The sequence below is a fragment of the Manacus vitellinus genome, unplaced genomic scaffold, assembly GCF_001715985.3.
Source record: "Manacus vitellinus isolate BGI_N305 unplaced genomic scaffold, ASM171598v3 scaffold_3_pilon, whole genome shotgun sequence".
NCBI lineage: Eukaryota > Metazoa > Chordata > Aves > Passeriformes > Pipridae > Manacus > Manacus vitellinus.
Window position 1 is genome coordinate 9381928 of NW_021940535.1, and position 25517 is coordinate 9407444.

General features: G+C 35.4%; 1 protein-coding gene across 2 annotated transcripts in view; it reads right to left on the reverse strand.

Annotated features, from left to right (window-relative positions):
* BBS9 (Bardet-Biedl syndrome 9) overlaps positions 1–25517 on the reverse strand; it is a 288272-nt gene that overhangs the window by 156114 nt on the left and 106641 nt on the right. For both annotated transcript variants that reach the window (XM_029961886.1, XM_018075872.2), the window contains exon 20: positions 5618–5800. In XM_029961886.1, the coding sequence (XP_029817746.1) occupies positions 5618–5800 (183 nt within the window). The remainder of the gene's footprint in view (positions 1–5617; positions 5801–25517) is intronic.

Genomic DNA, 25517 nt, shown 5'->3' on the forward strand with positions numbered 1-25517 from the left:
CAAGTAATCAATCAGTGTGAAACCCTGCTTTTAAGGGATTACAAATAGAAGTAAACCAGAAATACTTACACATCACTTTGCAGTAACTTAGTGGGTTTACAACCAGGTGCCTTTCTGTCCACCTACTCACATGAGGAGCAACTGAAGGAGCTGGGGCTGTTAAGCCCGGAGAAGGAAAGGTGCAGAGGAGACCTTATTGCTTTCTAGAGCTACCTGAAAGGAGGTTGTAGTGAGGTGAGGGTCAGTCTCTTCTCCCATTTAACTAGTGACAGGACAAGAGGTCACAGCCTCAAGTTGCACCGGGGGGCTCAGGTTGGACATCAGGAAGAATTTCTTCATTGAACGGATGGTCAGGCATTGGAATAGGCTTCCCAGGGAGGTGGTGGAGTCACCATCCCTGGAGGTCTCCAAGAAATGACTGGACATGTCACTTTGTGCCATGGTCTAGCTGACAAGGTGGTGTTTGGTCAAAGGTTGGACTCCATGATCTTGAAGGTCTTTTCCAACCTCAATGATTCTATGATTCCACATTCCAGATCATGGTGTAGTCTGATCCTCTTGAAAGCCAGCTAGCAGCAGAGCACGGATAACTTCCTTATCAAAACATACTATCAAAGAGGGCTGGTACTTGAACCATGCTCTTCTCTTATTCTCCAGCTGGGTCACACATACATGCTTGAGCAAAGGCATCATTACTCCATTTAAACCTTTCTCCTTCAATACTCCTCCCTGCCCAGGGAGGAGTGGGAATCTCATTCCCTCACCTTCTTCCCAACACTTGACTGGGAACTTTGGGTGCCCTGAACCAAAACTAAACTTCAGGCTGACTGACCTATTCTACTGAAAAATTAAGGGGTTTACTGGGTAAGCTTAAAGATTCCTTTCCTTTCCTTTGGTGACTAAAGACTTAAAACTCACTAGTTTTTTTTCCCCCACTTCTTTTAGACTTAGACGCTTCTGGTACAGTGAAGCATCTTTCTGATCGATTCTGTTGTATGGCCTTGATTCAAGTAGGAGGAAGAGTTATTTATATTTTGACTTCTAAAAAAGATAGTCAATGTCATTTAATGTAAAGTAATTTTCCCTGCTGGAAAAAAGGCAACAAATTTCATGTGCTTGTCCCTCTAAAACTACTTATTCTCAGATATATTATTCACTTTTTTCCTAGAAAGAAGAAGAGAGGGGATAAATATAATGTATTTGTTTGCAGAAATAAAGAATAAAGCTATATGGAAAACTGGTTCCAAGTTACCAGTCATCACTGCTCACTGCCTTGTACTGGTTTTGGGGTTTTTTGTTTGTTTGTTGGGTTTGGGGTGGGGTTTTTTGTTTTGTTTAAGAAAATTTTAAAGTATTCACAAAATACCAAAAGATAATTTGTACCAGCCTATGGCAAACAAGAAAATATGAAATATTTCAGCCTATTATAAAATATTTCAGTCTAGTAGACAGTTGGAGCTTTAAATTTCAAAAGTGGTTACAATAACTAGTAGAGTATAGAAAATATAAGGCACAAAAACCTAATTCCAGATATATTTTACCGTGATTAAGACCTAGGTTGGATTAATCACAAGAATTAGTGAAAATTACCATTTCCAACAAATTCTAAGAATTAGGGTTCACAAAAATTACTCTTGCCAAAGACATAATTATTAGTTCAAAGCTTTGAAAGTACTAAACATCGACAGGAAATTTCAAGACAAATTTGGCTTGGACAAAACTATCAGTTGTGACAGAATTAAGCCTGCTGGAATTACAGAAATAACCTTACCTTTCATTTTGAGAAAAACTTGGTAAAGGATTCTTTCCACGAAAGAGTACTTTCTACATTACTCAAGAACTCTAAGTAAAACCCATCTGCTATCATGCATAAAACATAGCAGGTTAACTAGTCTTTCCCAAATAATCTTTTCTTTTTCTCATGATTTACATTCAGATCATCTTCTTACAAAAAGCACAGACACTTTTGATAGTAACTCCTATGACTTTTACTAGGCACTTAACGATTTTCTTCTGACACCATTTCTTTTCATTGTTTCAACTTTATCTAATCAGCACTATGAAGTGGTAAATTTATAGTCCCTAGCATAAGTTAATTACACTAAATCATAGAGTCATTTAAAATACACATTTCATCCTCAGGCATATTTTTCTTCCAAATTACAACTTCAATAAAAAATTAAGATCTAATATAGACATTTACTTGGTTTGTACAATTCCAAACATAAATAAAGAGAGATGGAAACGTACTTCTGCGATGCCATTACTAGAGCTATTACTATTAACTATAGTGTCACAAATGGGACTATGACAAGAAAGGGATGATTCTGAGCAATGAAGCACCTGTATGTCATTATTTGGTAACATCATGAGAACTATGAAAATATTTATTCTTTGGTAAAGTTGCTGTTGATGGTTATACCACTGAGGGCCCTCCATCAGTCTCAAAGTTAGAATATTAGTATCAACATTTTTTCCCTTTGTAATGTCCTAAACAAAAAAAGCATTTGTAGCTTAATGATCAGACACATGAGCCATCAGTCAACCCAGACACCACGCAGCCATTACATCAAAACTACCCCCTTCGGCATGAACCCTTTGAACCCTTTAAATTAGCCTGGACAAATTCCCTCCTTTCTCAAATGGATTCCCTATTGTAAACAACACAAACTCAGCATTTTTCAAATATTTTTTCCATCCAGAAAATTTAGCTTGGTAAAGTATAATCACTGGAAAACACTCCTTAACATTTTCATGATTTTTTTTTATTATTTCAGACTTTATAGTACCTCAAATTGCTGTCGCTCCCTGTTATAAGCTAAAAACAAATATGTTAGTCTTACAGAACAGTGACCAACTCTCCTGAAAAAAAGAGTACTGTGTGATAAAATCTCTGGTACATTATTAACACTGTTATGATGATCATGGATTCTTTTGTCTCCAAAAGCACCCTAAAATATTTCTCTACCATATATTTCAACACATAGAAAAACAGAGGACTCAAAACCAGTATATATTTGAAAGTATAGTTTGCATGTGGCTGTAATATTATGCTCTGAAATAGTGACAATATATGCTTTTATACTTTGAATTGGACAAAACCGCACCTAACTTCCATGCAAATGCGATTAATTTTTATTCAGTTTTGTCATCACTTTCTTAATCATTCCATTAGCAGAAGAATTAGCTCATTTATCCCACCAAGACCTGAGAGATCTCATTCAATTGCTGGTGTGATACTTTTCCAACTGTGCAGAATTCATGAAAGAATCACTAAAAAAGGAGAAGGTCCTTGTATTTCCAGTACTGAACAGGAGCAGCCCTTTTAGTCAGTTTAGTCAAAGCAAAGCTATTTAGGTGCTAGTTAGAAGTTTACTGCCAGAAATGAAATATGATGCCAAATACCTCTTATTTCCAAAAAACACACAAGTTTGCAGTATTACTTCTGCTATATCTTTGTAGACAAGAAAACCCAAATTTTACATGTTCTTAGACAAAAGTTTTGCAGCAATGGGAACACAAAATGCCACTTTTATATTTGCTAAATACCTAACTGAATTGACTGCCAGGTCTAGAAAACAAGATACAATCTGTTCTAAATGAAATGGCATGTATGAGAATAATGTTGATGTTATGGTCAAAGAAGCATTTCTTTTTATGGTAACAGTATATTCCAAACATTTCCCTTTTATTAAAAAAAACACTTCCATAGTTTAATGTTCACAAGGCAGAAAATGTTCTGGAGATGTAGACTGCATCCAAACTGTCTTCTGACACACTCCATCCAAATTAAAATACAACAAAGCATTGTGCAGAATTGTTTGAAGAGTAAATAAAAATTCTTCAGAGATCCTTCACTTTCTTTCACCAGTGTTCCACTTGACTGCTTGCAAGAAAACCCTGAACACACGCTAGGAGCTTCTGTCTGTAAATAGCATTGGTATGTCAGAAGATTTCCCCATTCCCTGCCTAAGCTCCTTAAATTACATTCAGATTTCTGTGGTACCATAACAACTTCAATATGGCACATAATTCAGTATTTTGTAAAGGTTTCATTTCCATTTCCACCTCCAGTTATTGTTGGTTTACATTTTTCATCCTGACTGCTCTGTAGGATATACATCCTTACAATATTTATGTGAAGTCTTACAGCTTTAACATGGAATATTGTTAACTACTATATTAAAACCACACCAAGATACATGCTGAAGCGATATCCTGTATTATAGGATATGCAACAAATTTTACCATATTGTATTAAAACATGTATCAAAGCAATGCAGTTCCTGATGGCAAAACAAAAAGGAGTCACGCAAAAAATGGCTGTTTGGGCTTTTATGAGATTCATAGGACCTTCCTTTTGATTCCATTCATGGGAATGCATACTCCTCATCTGCAAAGCTTGATTTTTCAAGTTTAAATGAGGACTAAATCCAAAACAAATCTCAGTAGAACTGTGGGGTTTTGCCTACTATGAGTCAATACCATGTAAAATGCCAAAACACTTTTTGCCCCCCAGGTGGAAATGGCAGATGATCCTAGATTCACTTGAAACCCAGCTCAAGCTGTCTAAAAGACCACAAATCATTCTAAGTATTCCAGGTATGTACAAAAATCTGGATTCACTGTACACTGCAAAACCCTGTGCAAAGCATGACATTTAAAACTGGTATGCACTTAAAATAATTCTTATTTTTTTATCCCTAGAAGTCATTTGTGGAAGGTTATGCAGTACACTACATAGTTCAGATGCCTAAAATAAAGTGTTGAGATGTATTAATGTCAGAATTTATTTCTCTTCTAACTGTGGCAAACGATAGTTAAGTACTTTATTGTAGAATTCAGTAAGAGAGCTCAACTTGAAACCAACTGGGGATCAACTCTTAATTAAGTTGAGAACATTCAACTAAAGCAGTGTTTAGCTGGGGACATTAGGCATGGATAAAATACAGCCTTATTTTTCTTCACAAACCATTCTCCAAATTCTGCACACAGTCTCACATGGTCACACTCATTCAAACAGAGCAGAATTTGCAAGATATCTACACAATGTGGGACTATGTAGAAAATGGTTTGGCAAATACAAGGACATTATCTATACACAGTATTTTCTTTGGATAGCTTTCATCCATTATATAAATCATTCTAAAAACACTGAGGACAAAGTATAGCAAATGCTTAATAGACTAAATACACTGTATTTACTAGGTGTACATGTCTGTATTTTATATTTCTATTGGAATGTGTGCATGTCTATTATATAGCATTTATATTAAAGTCTTTAAAAAATGGCAGTATTCTGTTTGTGCTAACAATTGGACTGAAGGTAAAATCAGCTAAATTTGTGTGAGACACTCCTAATTCTCTTGTTATGGAAAAGTTAAGCAGAATTTAACTGGTATCACCCATATCTTCTAATGAAACATTCTATAACCCACTCCTACTTTTCTACTTTCCTGTGAAATCAGTGTAGTTTACATCAAACATTGAACTTAACAAGGCTACTTAAATCACTTCAAAGGACAGTCTTCAGTAAAGTACAGGGGAAAATATGTAAATTTAAGGGCTTAAAGCTCTATGAATGAGCATTTTTCAAGCGGCTCTTACAGATTCTTACCAGCTCTTGTGTATCTTCTGCTAATGGCAAAAACGTAGCTTCCAGAATAGCAACTTGATCAGTGCTGAGCTTCTGCCACAAACTAATCAGCATAATCACCAGATGGGTGGCACTTTTCAACTTTGTGAATGCCTGGAACACGTTGGCTTGATTTTCTTCTGCTGCATCTGCTAGAGCTATTACCTGCAAAAATTACAAACATCTGTTAAATATAATTTTACCATCCGTGAACACTCAACACTGAAATTACCTTTGGCACACTCTTGTTTTCCTTTAGAAGATCCTGAGGAATTCTGTTTTTCATAAACACAAACCACAGGGTATCAAATGAGTTATCACTTATCTAGATTTTTCTTTTGCATACCCAATGCAATTTCCATATGGCAACAGGATTAATCTATCTAGTACAATCAGTGTAGAAAGGATTTTGTATAGAGCATATTTTTAAGGCATTCCTGAAATTGATCCCCATCATATGACATAATACATGACAACAAACTAACTTTCAGGTTTATACCATACAAGACACTAATCTCCATATGACCAGCAAGCCTACTGTATTAATCAAAACCAATACATTGATTCTATGCAATTAAAAATGCAGTATATAATTATTTCCAGAGGAACATAACTGCCATCTGTTATTTTATTAACTCTCATGTCTCTCCATGTCTTGCACTAGTTGCTTCAGCTTTTATGCCAAAATATAAACACTATGGATCATGTATATGAAGGTAATACCACTCTAAGTGTCAGACATTATGAAAGAATTTTCAAATAAAATAACAGATTCACTTCTTCTAATACGGTAAGACAGTTTTGCTGTGTACTTCAAGATGGGGAAAGGCAGAAGAGTTATTATAAGATATTCTACTCAGTTCAGTAATAACTTGTCATTGTATATAATATGTTCACTCACAGCATTACAAAAAGGGCTATTTTGAAAAATATTGCTATAAATGTCTTCTTTCTTGAATTGCAATGTTTAGACATTTTCCATCACTGAGTGAAAAGCGAAGCTGACAGTGATTTCAATAGGCAATTGCTGCAATGTCAATATGACAAGAGATTTTCCACAGTATTTGCACTGAATTACTTCAAGTAAAGGACAGGAACAAAGGTTAGGGGTTTATCCTGGGGGAGTACAACTTCAGAGACCTGTTCTCATGAGTGCCACTACATCTTCATGTTGCCCAAATAATACTTGGCTTACAGAAGCACTGATCGTCATTTAAATCAACACAAAGCATCTCCCTCAACCACTTTCTGTTTATTTATCTGCAGGATGGAAAAATAGGTGCTTGACTGGAGTTGTAAAAAGCCTCATAGAAATACTGTTAAAATGTAATTAGTATTGCAATAGGATTTACAAAGTAAAACTTGCAGAGTCTGATCCATTAACATTTGGAAACAGCAGGAAAATGAAAATACTATACGATGCATCTTCAGCAGGGAAAGAAAGCCAACCAGCTGTTAGCATTTGGTGGAGGAAAACTATTTTTAATCTGCAACACTGGCATTAGAGACGTGTGTGTGTTCCCTCCAAGCTCCCATGTGACTGGGAAGATAAAGAAAACAGAATTTTAGGGATAGAACTATAAATATGAAACATTTCAAACAAAATGTGTTGATAGCTTTTGTTTTATATTTTAAAATGTAATGTTTCCAAATACAATGGAGAACCCACAGGATACTCATGAGTCCAAACACTACATAAATCAGAGCCAAGTAACAAAACAAACAAACAAAAAGTCCAGCTAACCATGCAAAGGAGAACTGAGAAATTAATCCCAAGTAGTGAAAACCAACATGACATACTTTGGTTAGCGAAGAGTAACGATATCACTGACACATCACCTGATGTATTTGTGTTGGCATTCAATTTGTCTCACCAAACCCTTGATGTTTTCCACACCTTATGTTCTACACAAGGTTAAGTTCCATACTGCAGTCACTTTTCAACAGTTATGGGTCACAAAGCCACATGACAAACACAACACTACATAGTACCCTACATCAGCTGCACCTGACCCCTTTAGCCAGTAATTGCCTGCACTGTACAGCTTCATCTTTCTGAGGAGACAAGCAACAGTAAAATCTTCCTCAGTGTAATAGGGGCCTTCAAATATCTAATCATTTTTCCTGTCCAATATACAATTGAAGATTTTGAGAAGACCAAAGAATTTACCATGCTGATGAGGTGTGCTCATTCATTGTTATGCTTCCTATGTCATTACTGGATGGGATAGCACAATTCAGAATTCCTAGAATGTGGACTAAAGGCAGGCTACCTGTAGCCTATTATGGATAATGCTCAGAAAACATAAATTACGCTGAAGACACTGGCAAATACAGTTGCACTTGCGTGACAACTACCAGAATCCCACTTAACAACAATGCAAAGGCCACTTTCTAGACTGAGTCATTCATAAATTCCTAGATGCTCTCTCACACTGTGCTATATTTCAATTGACACTCTACTACATACTTCAGAAGCATAAATTGCATAAAGACAAGTAACTTGCATGGCCTTTTACCTTAAGGATCCTTCATATTAGAATATTCTTTCTTTCCATTTTATAACCATGAACAAAGGAGATCCTCAGCTTTTCATAGGCTATAGATGCAAAACAGATATCCCAGTAGTCCCAAAAAATACCTAATGTACAAGTCTAAAACATATTTTGAAAGCAGTTTCGTAAAAAAACCTAAAAAGTACAACTATTAACAAAGTTTGTCTTTGGCACAAAATTCTGCCGTTCTCATGCACAATAATGCAAGGCATATATTATACCAGTGAGAGACCTAAGTTTCTAAAGGTGAGGTGCAGTCTTGGGGAGCATTGCAGGTCACTGAAATATATAGCAACTAAATCTTTAGATAACTGCATATGTACAAGTTCTACTTTACACTTGCAGAAAAAGCAAAGAGGGGGAAAAAACCATTTCTAAGTACAAATTATTCTGTTAACAGATGAAGAAGTGACCTGATATAGCTTTCTGAGATCCGAAATATCCAGGACAATACAATATGAATTCCCACACTATAATGCAGGCATGCACAATCATGGTAATTTTTAAAAAGCCTATTATCAGGGACAGAAAAAAGACTGTCAAAACAACACCACTTGAAATATGCTGCTGGAAGGACCAAACATACCTTGACAATACACAGTTACACAGTAAATACTTGATGGGGGGGGAATAAATCTTTCCTTACTGAGTAAAATGACTTTGAAAATCTCTCAGGATATCAGCTATAAATTTTAGAAGTGTTTTGGGGCTCTTCATTCAAACACTTGCAGAATTTAAGGATGAGTAAGTTCTAAAAACATGACATTCATACTTTTTATTATTTTATTTTCACCTGAACAATATCTCTAATTATATTTTACAATAGTTGGGGAACATAAAGAATCCATACCCTTCACAGTCTGAGATCCTAATCTTTTCAGATTCAGTCATGGTTTTTCCCAATATTACTTTCAATTGCACAGTAGTTGTTCAAGCTGTTTAAGATCTATTTTATCATCTTTCTAAGCAGGTATAATTTAAAAAAAAAAAAAACCTCCCCCGTCTCACTTTTAAACAGGATGGCAGGGAGGATACAATTGCAACTGGCAATCTCAAGTGTAGTTTTCCAACAAAAATTTTAGACCAACTGGAAACAACCAAGTAAACACTCCATCTATATTTTATAAGACCTATCATTGCCTATTTGACATTTTTCTGCCTCCTTCTTGTAATATCACAAAGCTTTTAAACAAAGAAAAATAAAAATAAGTTTTTCAAACTTTCTTTCTAAAAGCAATGAAAGAAAGGAAAGTGTTTAACGCAGGAAAGATTTAGGAGATACTGAAATGCATTGGAAGTACAGTGTTGAATATATATTTTTATAACTGATCAAAACTTGCTGTTAATTTATATTATTTTTTGTTAAATTTTTTCTGAACAAACTCATGCTCTGTTCCAACACACACACCTACAGCAAAGTAAAAGTCAGTTATTAATGAAAACATATTGCAAAAAGAAAAAAAAATAGAGAACTGTTCTCCAAACGAAGGTCGTGTTTAAGATTTTTACTAAATTTCATATTCACAGTTACAAAAGAAGGGTTGAAATCCAGAAATTTTTTTATAATCTTGAAAACTTCCCACCTCAACACTATTATAAGGATAATTTCCAAGAGCATTTCTCATTTTTAGCGCAAAGTGTTCAAGCAGAAAGAAGTCTCTCCATGCTTATTTCATTGCTAAGTAGATCTTATAAGATGTCAAGCAATTAAAACCTGTAAACTAATGGTGATGCAAGTTTTAAAAACAATCAAGATTTCTCCATCATTATTGCTTATATAAAATATTTTAGGGCATTGTTTACCATCCAACAATAACTTCAAAATTGCTAATCCCTCTTGAAAAAGGTTTGCAACATAACCCACTCTTGTACATGCAGACTAGTTCCTTGGGGCAATAATGACCATCACTCTCCCAAGCTTATTCTAATAATACAAAAAAAGACAAATACAATTCCAAAAATACAAAATGCCTTCTTATTAGCTGGATAGGAAGTTGAAGAAAACTTTGAGAAAGTAAAGGGCAAAAAATGAGCAAGAAGTTCCAAGGAGCTTTCTTTTGAGTTGGTAGTGATTTCAGCTCCTAGTAACTATTTTTAGCAGAAATCAAGTTTGAAGAGAGCAGAAGTTTGGCATTTAAAGAATACAGAATCCCTTTCTATTTCATCCACAGCACTTAGGAGCAAGTCTTCTATGAAAAAAATCGTTAAAATATGAAAAACAAGATAACAAATTTAATTATTATGAAGTGGATACAGGGATGGTGAATTGTTAACAAGCTCACAGGTATCTTCTGGCAATCGTTCTGATGGAATAATTTATTGCAAGATAGTAAATTGATCCGACCCCTTACAACTATTTTTAAGCAGAATTAGATCTTCATAAAGCAAGATGCTAATGAATAAAACGGGAAAAAACAGAGAACTGAGAGAGATGCTAATTACTGCTTGTTCATTGTTATTGCCACAGGACACTGACCACTGTTCTCACCCTTTCCCCCATTTTAGAGAAGAAAATACAACTCAGTTGCCAAATCTAAAACAAGATCAGGCAGAATTTTTTCGTGCTTTTTAAGAAGTCTCCACCACATATCTTAATTCACACAGAATGCATAGGCATTTAAAGTCAAATATGTTTTTCCTTACAAGCCCTTTTGTTTACTTTGCACTTATGGCATGCAGCCATAGAAAAACTAAGACACCAGCAAAGCAAACCTTTAAAACAGGCAAGACAACATAAGTGACAATATCAATTTAATTAATAAAATTCTTAATATCACTTATTCTAGGAGTAAACTTTGGTTTTTTAAACAGGAAAGTCTCCAAGTATTTTCCAACATAAAGAAACAGTGATTAGCAGCCTGGTTCCCGGTGCAGACCATCTCACTCAACAACCATTGTGCACAGAGCTTTTGACAGGTGACTAAAGCTTTATGGAATGCGGGCAAAGATATCCATGTCAGAGAGCGATCTTTATCAAACACTCTGTCACCAGGAAGAATAACCATGGCACTCCCGCAAGGGAGCACTTCCAAACGCTGTGGCGTTCCCACAGTGCTGCAATGGGTACGCTGGAATTAAGTACCTCAGGCCACAGTTATCTGACCCTTAGGAGAGTGCCACAGCTAGTGCTAATCACAACCACAGTTTTTAACATCGCGGCGTAGGACCACCATGATGACAACAAAGCATCAATTCACTAGACACCAAATACTCGACTTTCAAGTGAAGCTCAACATGAGCATGATCAGAGAAGACCGCAGAGAAAAAAGACACTGCAGCATGATGACCCATGCTTTATCTGGATGCACACAGCTACCTTCTGAAATTCTATTGCCTCACTAGAGGAACGTGAAATTATCACGAGTAATTACTGTAGCAATCTGCGCCTCTGGAAACATTAACAGTTAGATCAAGAAAATACTCAAGGGAAGTTGTGTAGTTTCGTTTTCTTCTGCTACTTCCATGACAGAATTATTGCTAACAGCTCTACTTCACCTTTCTAAATTGGATTTTGCCACAAAGCAGTATTGTCTACTAGCATACCACAGGTTGCACATTATGATGACAGTCGATTCAAACACTCTGCAAGAGCCAAATGCATGTATCATTTAAATTCAGAATCCTCTTTTGAAACTTCTCACATATCAAAGCTGTGTCCTACCTCCACAAAACCAAAGTGATAGTGGATTATTAGCACAGAGAGTCACACTGTATCATTTATTTTAGTTCTTTCATTTGAAGAACTAGTGACAATGATGTCAATAAGAAAATCTTTCGGGATAAAGTAACTATCATTTCAGCTCTATAGCAAGTTTACTGCTTATTTAAACACATCTTAGTGTCTTATACTGCTGTCCATCATTATGGGAGCTTTTTTGTGTAAGTCCATGGGAACAGAAATGAGGAATTCCTTTTGTCTCTGGTGTCCCATCTGCAGTAAGGATTATAGTTAAGACTATTTTAACTTGACTAATATACTTTTCTCTATTTGTCTCTTTTTTTGTGTGTGTTTGGTTTTTTGTGGGTTTTGTTTTATTTTGGTTTTTTTAAGGGTTTAGCATTTTTGAGACACCAGATAAATTAATATGGTCAACAGTAACCATACATAGATGATTATTTAAATACTTGACACTTGACTTCCTCTCAATAGCCTATCCACAAGTAAATATTGCAACCAGTTTTGCATGTGAGTAACTGCTTGTTATTTGGTACAACTATGAAATACCAAGATGAGGAAAAATATTTTTGAAGGAAGGCTACAAACATGTTCCAAAATACATATGATACTTTGCAATACATTTAGAACCAAGTTCTATGTTATAAAATCCAAATTTAAAAGTGCAGTTACGAAATTAGTAGCTTATCCGAGTGAAGTAACATCTGTTACAAATTACATAAACCCCCAGAATCCAGTGAGTTACAATGAATCCTCTACTTACCCCTTCAAAACAAAAGTTCTATTTAAGCAAAGGGATGTGCTAAATAACACACAGATATGTCACAGAATTTGTGATAGCCAATGAATATTGAAGACAGAGTTTCACTGTGAAGCTGTGGTTGAATTGGCAGCAATGTATATAAAATATAGCCAAACATGAGCTAAATGGAGACAGAGAGGTGGAGAGTTTGTTTTAAATCACCAAATATATGGCATTGTGTAATGACAACCAAAAACATTTTACAATAAAGGAACAAATTTTGAACAGTTGAAGTTGCACACTTTGTATATTAACATAAGCTGTGATCCTAAACAAACAATTTAAAAAACCAGGAGCCTCAACCTGCAAATTTTTAATTGCATTTCAGTGCAATGGGATCTATAGATGGTCAAGAAATCAAGATAAACCCTTTATATCATACTTCTGCAAACATTTAAGTACAGTGAAGCTCTGTGGGTTAAATCAAAGATTTGCTAACTCCAGTGGGAACACTGCCTTGATTCAGTAAAGGCAGGATTTCATCCTACTAAAGACCACTACTCTCATTGTCATCAGTCATACTCACCTAGTGGGGGCAAAAAGCATTTCCAGCATGTTAAGATAGCAGGTGATTAGTGTAGTTTTAGAAATCTAGAATAAATCCACAAATTATTGCTACCCAGAAAGTACATAGTAAAACATGTCCTAGATGAGCTTAATTTCATATTTATATTTTACTGTAATAATGAAAAATAAAAACATGTTGACAAACAGATCTTTCAAAGGGTAATAAAAACAAATCCAACTAACACATAATACTGATATTTTTCCATCTGTATAGATGAATACAAAGCCACGTCAGTAAACTCTATTCCAACATCTTGAACAATAAAAGTATCAATATTTTAAAAAAATCAGCAAGCCAGTCAAGACAGTGAAGTTCTAAGCTAAATTCCAAGTCATTGCCAATCCCACTTGAAATTTTGGCACTTCTAATTTATACTGAACCACCTGAAGAAATTTCCAGAACTTCCCATTCAGGTTGAGCTAGCATATAATTTTAAGTGATTAGAAAACATTGTGGTTACTAACACAGTGCCTGGGAGTAAAAGTAAGACTAAGAATGATTAAACTAAAATTACACACTCTGGAAGCAAATTCTAAACATAGCAACCAAAGAAAATGGATGGCAGGCTAATTAGAAGCTCAAACTTAACTATAACACTAATTTCATGACATCTCTCATTAAAATTACTTTTCTATTTTGAGACACATTATAGAATTTCTCTATTATTAGTAAAACCTTGAGAACACGTGCCAGAACATTTGGAAATAAAATGGGCTTCTCAAGCCAAAGTGCAAAGGTCACAGAACACATGAATTGCTTGCTTGAATACTTTGTCTTTGAATTACAAGTTTTCCATAATTTCTTCTATTTTTCTGTACTGAAAGAGACATAACCATTTCAAAACAAAGGAGCATCATGATGAAATGCAGATTTTGTAAAACTCAGTCAAAAAACCACAGTTTATAAACCTTGAAGAGAATTCAGCAAAGAGAATGGAGTTCACTACGTCTTATTGGATTTACTAGTAAAAAAAAAAGAAAGTTTCAAAACAGTCATTTAGTGAAAGTAAAAATTCATTGTTCATGCAAGGTGCCACACCAATAAATTTCAGACAAAGCAGACTCTTGCGTTCCTCCACAGATGAAGTATAGCACAGACCACATTAATGCTTGCTCCACAACAATATCCAGCAAAAAAAACCCTTTACAAGCTACATCCTACTTCATATGACAATCGACTTCTAAGCCAACAGTTACTGCCATACAGGTACGATTATTTTCAGTGATGCAGATTTCATTTTCTGGGGTCAAGACAAGTATTGAAAGACCAAAAATATTCTATTGCCAAGTCACACAGCAGGCAGACTTAAACCTAATATTGAAGTAGTAAAGAGCTTATCAGATCAGTGCTTGAAGCACTTCATCTACAGAAAGAAAACAACAACAAAGTAACCACCTGAAGTAACGTTACAGTGTGTTCAACAGCAACTTCTAGGTGTTTATGAAAAGAACATTTTTAGGTCACCAAATTCATTGTACTGCAGATAATGACCAATGATACTCATTATTCTGCACACCTGGAAGTGCACCCTCTAACTCTCTTCTCTCAAACTGACAAATTAAGAAAATTCCCAACTGAAATACCCCGCTTATTCACAAGCACAAAACCCACAGGCACACAATCAGGTTTTCTTTACATGCACACCTGCCCTAGCCACACTCAGGCTGTGCGTTCTGCCAGTTAAACGTAAGAGCTAGAACTTGGGCAGAAATACCAAAAAAAAACCCTACCCAAAATAAGAAAACATTCATCCCCAAAACTGGTTCATTTCATGTTCAAAATAAGATGAGCAGCAAAACTAGTAATTATTTTAGAGTGTAAAGCCCATGTTATCAGAGGATTATTCTGGTGAAGTAAGCATGTATCATCACAGGCTATGGGTTGGTTTCCAATAAAGTATAAGCCACCATTATATATGCACATACATACTTACAGATTTGGAGCTTTACTATTAATCATAACATTCTGTGTTGTTCTCCTGCTGTTCCTCTAAACAAAGTTGAAGCTATATGGCTTTCTAACTTTCATTTCAATATACATTATTTAATGACGTGTTTATAGTCCCTTAGTCTTTGAGAAATGTCACCAAAAACAATTCACAATTGGCACTGTAGGCAGAAGTCCTTCACCTATGTGTTTGGAAATACCACTTTTTACCTATTTTCAGCAAGGTAACTGCTAACTCCAGTCATATCCCACATTGTTGTTCTTTTCCTTAAAACGAATGAAAAGATGGAAGAGTTAATAAGCAATATAATGAAACACCTTCCAATATGTTTAGCACCAATTCTCTTCCAAAAGACAAGATGTGTTAATCTCAAAATGTCTGTTTGCCAGACATTTTTGACCTGGCTTCACCATCTATTACCCCGGCATGCTGACAGAAAAGCAAGACAGTTCAAGCCACCTGGAGTTATAGGGGAACAGTTTCTCACCTTTAAAAAGGCTTTGGAGGCACATTCAAAAAGATTCACAGTTCAATTCAACATTACTTACTAGAAGAAAGCCATTCTTTCCATGAAGGAAAACATGTTAAATAGTCTACCATCAAATGCATAATGATTAAGGTATTGAGATAGCAACCTTCCATGCAAACTTCTCATTCCTCAGCTTCTCCTTTATTCTAACAGACAGCTGAGTCTATGGAGGAGATGGGATGTGTATAGTCTTTTTCAAGTCCTGCTGACCCAGATTAAGATTCCCACTGGGGCTGCTAGAAGCAGGGGAGTAAAGGAAAGAGATAGCAAGTGTCAGGCATGCTTCACTGTCTGAAATGTGATAATTAACCCTGTAACTTTCCCTGGTTTAAATCCAGAAAAATCTCCTCATTATCTGAGCAGAAGTTTATGGATAGTTCTACTGCAAAACATTTGGATTAACAAATGGTACCCTCCATTATGTAGAGTAGGAAAGAGCTCACTTTTCAATGCTAATATATAACCACACACAAACACACCCCACTAAATTAGTAACAAATGCACTTACTGATTTTGGCCGAGATAGATTTTCTGATAAGAAAAGATTTTCCTTAAAAAAAAAAAAAAAAAAGCTCAATTTGTTCCCCTGATGTAATACAGCTGAAGTTCATGTCCCAGTTCAGTCAAATCTAATAGTTTTAACTTAGTTTCAACTATTACTGGTCATAACAAGATGTATTCAAAGGGGTATTTATGTTTGCTTTATTCTATTGCATCAAAGTTAGGAAAACACATCTGGGTAGCGTACATTCTAGCCACACCGCAGACTAAAAACCCAGATAAACGTTTTGTCTAGAAGGATGACTAAATAAGTTGGCCAAATATCAGAACAAATTCACTTTGATGTTTTAAGTTGGTGGAGCTCAGAAACATGACCTAAGTTATATAGTTACATCCTCCGAAAAAGTAGCAACCCTCTCTTTAGCATCTGACAGAGGGAGGCGGGGTGGGGAAAGAAGGATTTGTTATGAAATTCATAATTCAACATGAAAAAAATGATAGGAACCTAAGGAAAAACATTTGCCTACTTTCACTCATATTCATGAATATGAGTGTATTCATATCTTTTCCACAACCATTTTCAGTGCTTGCATCCACTGGAACAAACAAATGCCGTGGACTCTGATTAGGAGCCCATAAAGAAGGATGGCGTTTGAGATTCCCACCACAGGTGCACACCTGAAATCAGCTGAAATCAGATCACATCAACAGGTTCCATGTAAGCAATTCCCTCAAGAGTGATGCTGAGACACTTGTCAAAAATTAATGGTGAAAATACATAAAAATAGATAAAACCTCACACCAGGTGTAGAACGAACTTACTGAGCTCCATCAATCGCATAAGAAAGCAGACAGCTGGCATGGTGTTAAATGATAGGGCTGGAGAGAATTACTGAGCACCATTCCTGTGGGAAGAAGTACTAAAGAAAATCTGCTGTGCAATGACAATATGAACCAAACATTATGTTCTTTACTAAATGGAAAATTCCTAGGGGAATATATAAAACAAAAATCATTTCCCAAAGGAAATAACTCTGTTGCAAAGCTTACCGTTAAAGGAATTGGAGGAAGAAATGCCTGCTACCCTCGCAGGGCAAAGAAACTATGAAGAGCCAGGAAGATATGCTCTCCTGATTTCTTTTGGAGCAAATAAAAGAATATAGCTGTTTAAAGCAGAGTGAGATCCCCTAAGACAAATTCTAAGATGAGGTGGCTAATTTCCCTTAATTTCCTTTATAAACTGTGGAGAGATAGTCACTTTTTTTTTTTTAACCATAGAAGCTATCTAACTTTCAGTGCCTTTGGCTCCAGAAGACCCTTCTTTGTCTCTACTAACTACAAAGGAAATCTAACTTCCTAGGTGAACTGCTTTTGTGAATCTCACCCACCTACATCATAACAAAGCAATCCCACCTATTCAAAGGATATGCATAGACAACTGTTAGCTATAAATACTGTAATTAAACATATGAGAAATAGTATCAAAGAACAATTTAATCTCATCAGAGCCAATCAATTCATTGCAATAAATGTAACAGATCGTAACAGGTACTCCAGTACAGATGTATTCTTGTGCCTCACAACACTGTACATCAGGACCCCCTTAAACTGTATAGAAGAGGTGAAAATCTTAATTTTCTTCTTCCATAAGAACAGCTATAAAAGTTGGAGGACATTACAAATTTTTATTTTTACAATAGTAGCTATTCTTAATACAGCATTTGTAGGCTGTATTAAGTATGAGTTAGTAAGGCTGTATGAGTTAGTGATCATCCCTTAAATGCCAATGAGATAAATTAAGAGTAATTTTTTTGCAACACATATGCTTGTAAATGGCGTCTTTTTACAGTGTTCATAACACTTCAAGACAAAAACAAAATATAGACAGAAGTCAATTTCATGTGATGAGAATGGCTTTTCAGATTTCACTAAAACTGAAGTACTGAATTCAAGGGAGCATTTGGAACTTAACACTGCACTGAGCGTTGAAGGATCTCATTTGAATTTTTTATATTTACAAATTTAAAAAGCACAGTAACTAATTCTGTGAGTTAGATATTGGTCATTTCCTACACAGACACATTGTTAATTCTACATGAGGGGCATTTCCAGCATTTCCCTATCATTTGGAGTTATTTCCTCTACTTCCTACAGGGAAGTCTTCCAGTTAAAGGCACCGTTTCTTTCTTGCAGCACACACAAGGATAACTGTACACACAATGAAGTTTCTTCAACTATCAGTTTGACTCGCCACATACTCAGATGACAAAGCTTTAACTACCACTTCACAGCATTGCTGCACATTGTAGTCTGCACATCATTCTGCATCTCAGTAGAGTGACTGAGCTGCCAACATACAGAGCCACGGTATGTGAAGTAGTTTAAAAGTACATTAATAACCTGCATCCCTAAGTTATGTGCTTCTGAAAAATCTTAGTCTTCTTCAAAAGCCTTAGAGAATTCGTGGTCCCTTCCAATTCGGGATATCCTATGAAAAGTATGTATGCTGAAAGCAGCTTTCATTCCTTTATTCTAGAGTAAAAAGTAAAGCTATCCCCAAGACTGTCAGGTCACTTGGCTCTACTCTAAGCCTCTAAGCCTTCGTAAGGCAAAAGAATAGAGCAACGACAATATCGCGCCACTTATCAGTCCTCCTGTTCTGGACATTGGAGATACACCTCAAGTAATTCCTTAGGATCAAGCACAAAACTATATTGTTAGGTTCTATTTTCCACAACTCATGTTTGACTGGAACAATCAGTCACCTCTAAATGACTACAGTAGTAGTCATCTGCAGTATCCTGCAGTCATCTTTTCTAGTATGATCTAAGCACTTTAACTGAAATAATTTTCTTAAATACAGTAAAAGTAGGTCAAACTTCCTAGTCTTGGTTGGTTTGGGTTTTTTACCAACAAGTGTAAAAACGTAGATTTTCCCTCCACAGTTGTTCTATTGTAATTAAATCTAATTATAATTAAAAAATTAAATCTTGTCCAATTATAAAAAGTAAAATTGATGCCACTATAATGAAGCCAGACATTTTCCTTAAGTCAAAGTAAGCTTTGTCACTGACTTCAACCCGAGATTTTACCTGAGGAAAAAAATAAAATGGATAATCTAATAGAGAATTATCCTCTATTAGATAATCCTAATTCTTAATATATAATTATATACTAATATACTAAATATGTATAATTCTTAATATATAATTCTATTCTTAAATAGCAGTTCTCTGTGTGTGGATGCTATCAGCTACTATCATTCATACCACTATTCACAGAAACAGAAAAATTGAAACAAACTGAAGCAAAGGGTTACCCTGACGCAATAATTCACTTGATAAAAAGTAGCTCTGTATTAAATGAAAACAAATCTTTCCCCCAAAGTTAATATTCAGCATTTTCAACATTCAAAGATCACTACCATTATCAGGAGTTATTATCAGAGCACTGATGGACAAAATCCCTTTCAAAATGGCAAGGGGGTACTTCTGTCAGTAATTATCCTTGCTAATTGGAAACTGCCCTCTTTCATTTAGTCTCTTCTAGTGAGTGCTCCTCTTGTCTGTTTTTCTCCATGTGATATCAGCCAATGCCTCTCTCAATTCCCCTGTTACTCTATTTAACAGTGTTAACCCTCCATAATCATGTTTTCTTTTCAAATGTCTTCCAATTTTCAATATGTTTCAACTGGGTGTTTCTCAATTTATTTCTTTACTATCAATCTATGAAAATATTGCAAAGGATTTTTTTTTGGTCACTCGATATAACTGGTGGATGAGTTAGGAGCATATCTTATGTATGACAGGGCACCAGGATATTCTTTTCTTTCAGCTTTGATGGTGATGTTTCGCAGCTGACATACAAACAGATTCTACAAAAAAGTTTTATCTGAATCTATAATCCATCTACAGGTCTTTGAAAAGCAGCATAGTTTTTGCCCCCTCTCCTTTATCGTCAGGTACTCCCAATCTTCCCTGTCATTTTGTGATGATTTTGCAGAATTATATCCATAACAAACAGTCAAAACAGAATACAAACTATACAGAGTAACAACAATCCTGAACTTACAGCATTTTCCTTAACCACTGCACAAAAAATTCAAAAGCATTTAATCAATAAGGAGTAAATTTTTTTAATAGTTTAAACCAAACATATAATAAAGGAAGAGAAATAAAATGTCATATCTTTCCACAGAGTTGTATAAAGTGTTATTGATTATATTGTACTCCTACATAACTTTTTAACAAAATTCCATTTCAGCCATTCCATTATTTTACCCACGACTAATGTCAGACCAATACCCTTACACTTATTTCAGTATTCCTTTAATTCATCTGAATATCAGCTTTACCCAGTTCTCTGGAACTGCCCTCCTCTGTTGCTTCTCATTGACCTTACTTGTACAGGGGATTGTTTGTCAAAACTTTTAACATTCTTAAATATGAGCTAAACTATCACTGAGGATTTTAAGAGGTTTACAGTAATGTTTAATATTCTCCCTAGTGACTGCTGGAAACTATTACATCATTTGATGGGAACAAAACTTTTCCCTTTAGATCAATGACGAATATATATTCAACATTTCTGCTTCTTGAAGTTACTATGTCACATCACAGCTAACAAAAAAAAACCCCACAACAAAGTAACATTTCTAATGGTAAAAAGTATCTAATATGAATGTACCAGTCTCAGGTAGTTAAAACTTTTCAGATTCTGGAAGATTTAAATGCAAAATTATATTCTAACATTCTTGTTTGCAGAATGACTCCCTCATACTCACCCATCTACGTGCATTTCAAAACTGATCAGAAGAAAGCTTGAGGAAAAATATGCTATTAACTAATTAACTTAAGTAGGCAGGGGATCAAGCAGGTTTCTTCCCCATTGTGCTGAGTCTATTAACCCTACCTTCTGTTCTCAACCTGACCGATACTTCTACCAGACACACAAATACCTCTGCACCAAAGAAAACTCACACCTGCACTAAATGTATTGTTAGAGCTTTTCCTTAATCTGGGTCACAAATGTAACTACAAAAACTGAATTTCTATTTCCTTCCATTCCTTTATGCTTCACAAACATCTGATGTCACAAGTTCAGAAAGCAAAATATCAGCTCATTTGCTTTAAATTAACCCAATGAAGTAATTTAGAACTCATTTTTTAGAGACTTCAGTTTGTATACACAGAAACTGTATATATTATTAGCAATGTATTCTTAAATTTCATATGATGAGAAAAGTATCTCAGTATGTATACAGATTTTTTAGTACATAAATGCATTGTGAAAAGTGTTTGAAAGCATCAGTGGCATTTGCGACTACAAAACTGATGTGCTTGTCAATCTGTTACAAGATAATTACACTATCAAATAAGGTCTTGGGTGACTGTAATTCAATTTTTCACTATATTTTACATTATTCAAACTTCTGATGATACTATGAAAGCTTCATGTAAACTGGAAGCACGGGGGCAGTTATGTTCCACGGTAATACAGCATCGCTCAAAAGGTGTTTGCTTCCCAGTAAGGGTCAGATTTTGTTTATATTGCATGGCCCCCTAAATCAGCTGGGACACTAGTCGTACTCAGGATTTGTCATGGGAGTTAAGATTTGCAGGATTCAACCAGTGAAGATTCCTGGGGTTTATTCTCCACAGCTAGGGAGACTACAGGACAGAATATTTATAGAATAGGATATTTTTAGAGAGAGAGAGAATTTATATATTTTCTCCATATATGGAGAACACATACATTCTATATACAATATAGAAAGGATATTTTTAGGGACACATCTTCACTGCTGCAAACTATTCTCACAAGAAAGCAATTAGCATTTAATTGAGTAATTGTCAGGCAGAACATGAGACTTCTGTGTCTGGTCTTGTTCCTATTAATTTTTAAGAGTCAAACAAGTAAAGAGCTTTTCCCTGTATCCCAGTACAACTACTTTTATTGATGTTCAAATAATTGATGATGTGACAAGAGGTACCAATATACTTGTTAAAACAAATATATTCCACATACTACTTGAATAAGATCCCTATAATTGAAAGGCTAATACATTAAACCATGGTACCATATACTATGTGGGCAGAAAGAAAAGTGTATGTTCTCATTACATACTCACCACTTTATTTCCAATCTTACTCTGCCTGCTTGGTAGCCCGTGAAATTATTTTAATGTGAAAATGCCCAGTTTTAAAAATAAATTGGGGTCTCTTATCTTTTTATGTAATATCTTGTTTTCATTCAAGAACTAATAGTAAAAGCAAGATTAGGAAACTCCCACCACGTTTTTCATATCACTGCTAGAACATGGTAGTCCAAATTTTTTCTCATTCCAACACAATTTCTAATTGCTTTAGAATGCATTACTAGAATGGTCTTTAATTTGAATAATTAACTTGGATAATTTTTACTTTGATTTGCTGTATTTTCTGAGTCTTAACTCAGTCTTTTGTTAATCAGAGGTATGCTTTGAGTTAATTTAAAATGCAAATATAAAACATATCCTAAGTATAAAGCACAGACTGTACATCACTATAGGGTACATACCAAAGCACAACTCTTGATTATTTAAGTGTCCAGCAAAGAACTGTTTTGCAAATAGGTCAGAATCCATACAAGTCCTTGAAAGAAGTTGTGATCATAAAGGGCAACTTTAAAAGCAACAGTCCTCCACAGCCATGAAGTTAATGTGAATGGCAAACACATTCCTCACAGCATAAGGTGACATTTATTGTTTCTAATTGGGTTTCTGTGTCTTCTTCAAGCCAGGGAAAATTCTGTCTCAAATTGATAAACTTTTTACAGCCACCTGGTTCTGATGAACAGGAAAACATCCACGTGAACTTCAAATAGTATATTGTGCACTCTGACCTCTGAAGTCAAACGTACATGCAAATAAAGCCCTGAAATGTTTCAAAAAAGCAATCTCTACTGGTGCATATTAAAATGCAAATTGCAGGAGATTAGCCTAATAACTCACAAATGCTAACCTTAAAATAATCTGTTTCTAATCCCCCCTTAATTTAAAACCAAATATTTTAATAAGCAAGTTCTTTATCAACTGCTTTCCCCGTCAATGTTTTTCCCCCTTAAGAGCTATATTATTTTTCCACAGTGTTGATTTGATGATGTTTTCCCATTAATGGAAATTAAGCAAGGTTTCTGCCAAAGAAACAGAAAACTTTTTGAGTGAATTATTTTCTCTACACATTTAGCTGTCTTCATGCTTTCAGAACAAGACTAACCATCTTCTTTTTAATCTTTATCTTAACTAAAGATTTTGATATAGTAGAAATGTTACCAGCTCTTTGTATCTCAGGTGCAGAAGAATAATGTGTCACTGGGCACGTTTTCCTCTTTGTTCTAGTTAGTACTATTAAGACCTTCTAAATGAGTATTTTAACAAGTATATTCTTGATTCCACACCTTTATCCCAACTTGTCAACAAGCTCTGCTCCCCATGGAAACAAACAATAAAAGACTAACTTGACATCTTTAACAAAGGCTCTGTCCTTCAAAGACACTGGGGTGAAGAAGCAATTTAATTAGGATGGGAAAAGAAGCTGCCAATCAAATTTTAAAACACCATTCATTAGATGGGTTAATAGGTAAAAAGAGTGCCACAATTTCTGGAATCCAATCTCTTTCACTGCTGCAAGCAATACCCCATTGAACATGAATTGCTAAAAGGATTGACATAATATATTTTGGGGGAGGGAAGGGTTAGACATGTTCACATATTCCAGTGAATCACTCTGCCATAATCTTGCAAAGTAAGACTGGTATATACCCCTTGGGCAAACACCTGTTTACGAATTGGGACGTATCATTAAACGTGACTTCACCTTCTTTTATGCTCCATGCCAAATTCAGTACAACTCACTTGGGTTATGCCAGACCAGCATTCCATTCCCATGTTCTGGACAATTAATTGCAACCTTCAATTTGACTACTTATCTAAGGTGTTTAAAACAGTGCCTGAAAACAGGGAAAGAAACAGAAACAGCTTTCAGATTTTCCACCTCAAGAAATGGTAACACTAGCTTAGTTAACACAAACACACCCTCAAAAACTACAAATGAATGAGGTAAATTATTAACCCACAAATTGTACAGCACTTCTCATTTGTTCATTGATGATGTTATACAAATTTATAGAGTAACCTTCTTAAATACCAAAATATAAACAAACATGTCAGCACACAGCGGAGAAAACATTCTACTCTGAAAATTACTTGAAGGACTAAAAAAAGCTTTTTGTCATCAACAGCATTTTTGCCAAATTCAAGTATGCAGATACTTATATTTTGTAGGTTTTGATGAAAATTAACCAACTCTAACAAACAATAAAAAAGTAAAATGATGATGTATCTATTCCTTTGAACAACATCAGTAAGAGTCACGTGCAAACTCAGAAACCTAATTCAATAATATGTAAGCTACTTAAGTACTGTAGATTGATATTCAAATGAACCAAATATCTTCCAGTAATTTTGGAGAATACAAATACTCTAAACGCCTTAAAGTTTATTGTTATTTCAGATACCTAAATAAGGCCTAGGAACCTACAGTAAACTATGTAAAATTTGAAAGTGTAAAGACTGGTACTTTTCGTATACAAAACATCTACCCATCTGCCATTTATTACCGTACATTCTCATTATTTTTATTATTGCCATCATTCTTTTGACTGTGCTGTAGAACCGTAGATAACCATGGTTAGAAATAACACAAGAAAGGCTGATGGAATATTATAAATACACACTGTTTTAGTTGTAGTGGACCACATCCTGGTTACTAGGCAGATGTTTGCTTTCTGCAAACATACAGTAAATGCATACCATCTAAGCCAAAATGGGGGGCACTTCCTACATTGCTTCCTCAAGTATTAAAGACTTCAAAGCAGCGAAGCCAGCTCCGTGCCTGCAAGATTCCCTACTAGTCTGCCCAACCTGTCTCTACCATCCCAGTGAGCACAGCAGGCTCTGCTTTGCACCCGCTGCACTGCCCCACAAAATGCTCCACAGCACACCAAGCCTGCAAGTAGTCACAGATGCCAAGATCTCAGCGTGCTCTAGCGGATATCTGGGATGTGCTGGCATGTTGTCCCCACATGCTATTTTGGAGGGAGCGCTGGAGCCTCTCTGTAAAAAGCAGTATGGTCACAGGGTCTGTAACATGCCCCCATACTCCATCCCAAGAACAGCTGCCCTTGAGTGATTCTGAGTGAAATAAAATTCACTTTGAAGTCCGTGACAGCCAAACAAGAGGTAAAGACTTCCCAAAATTCCCC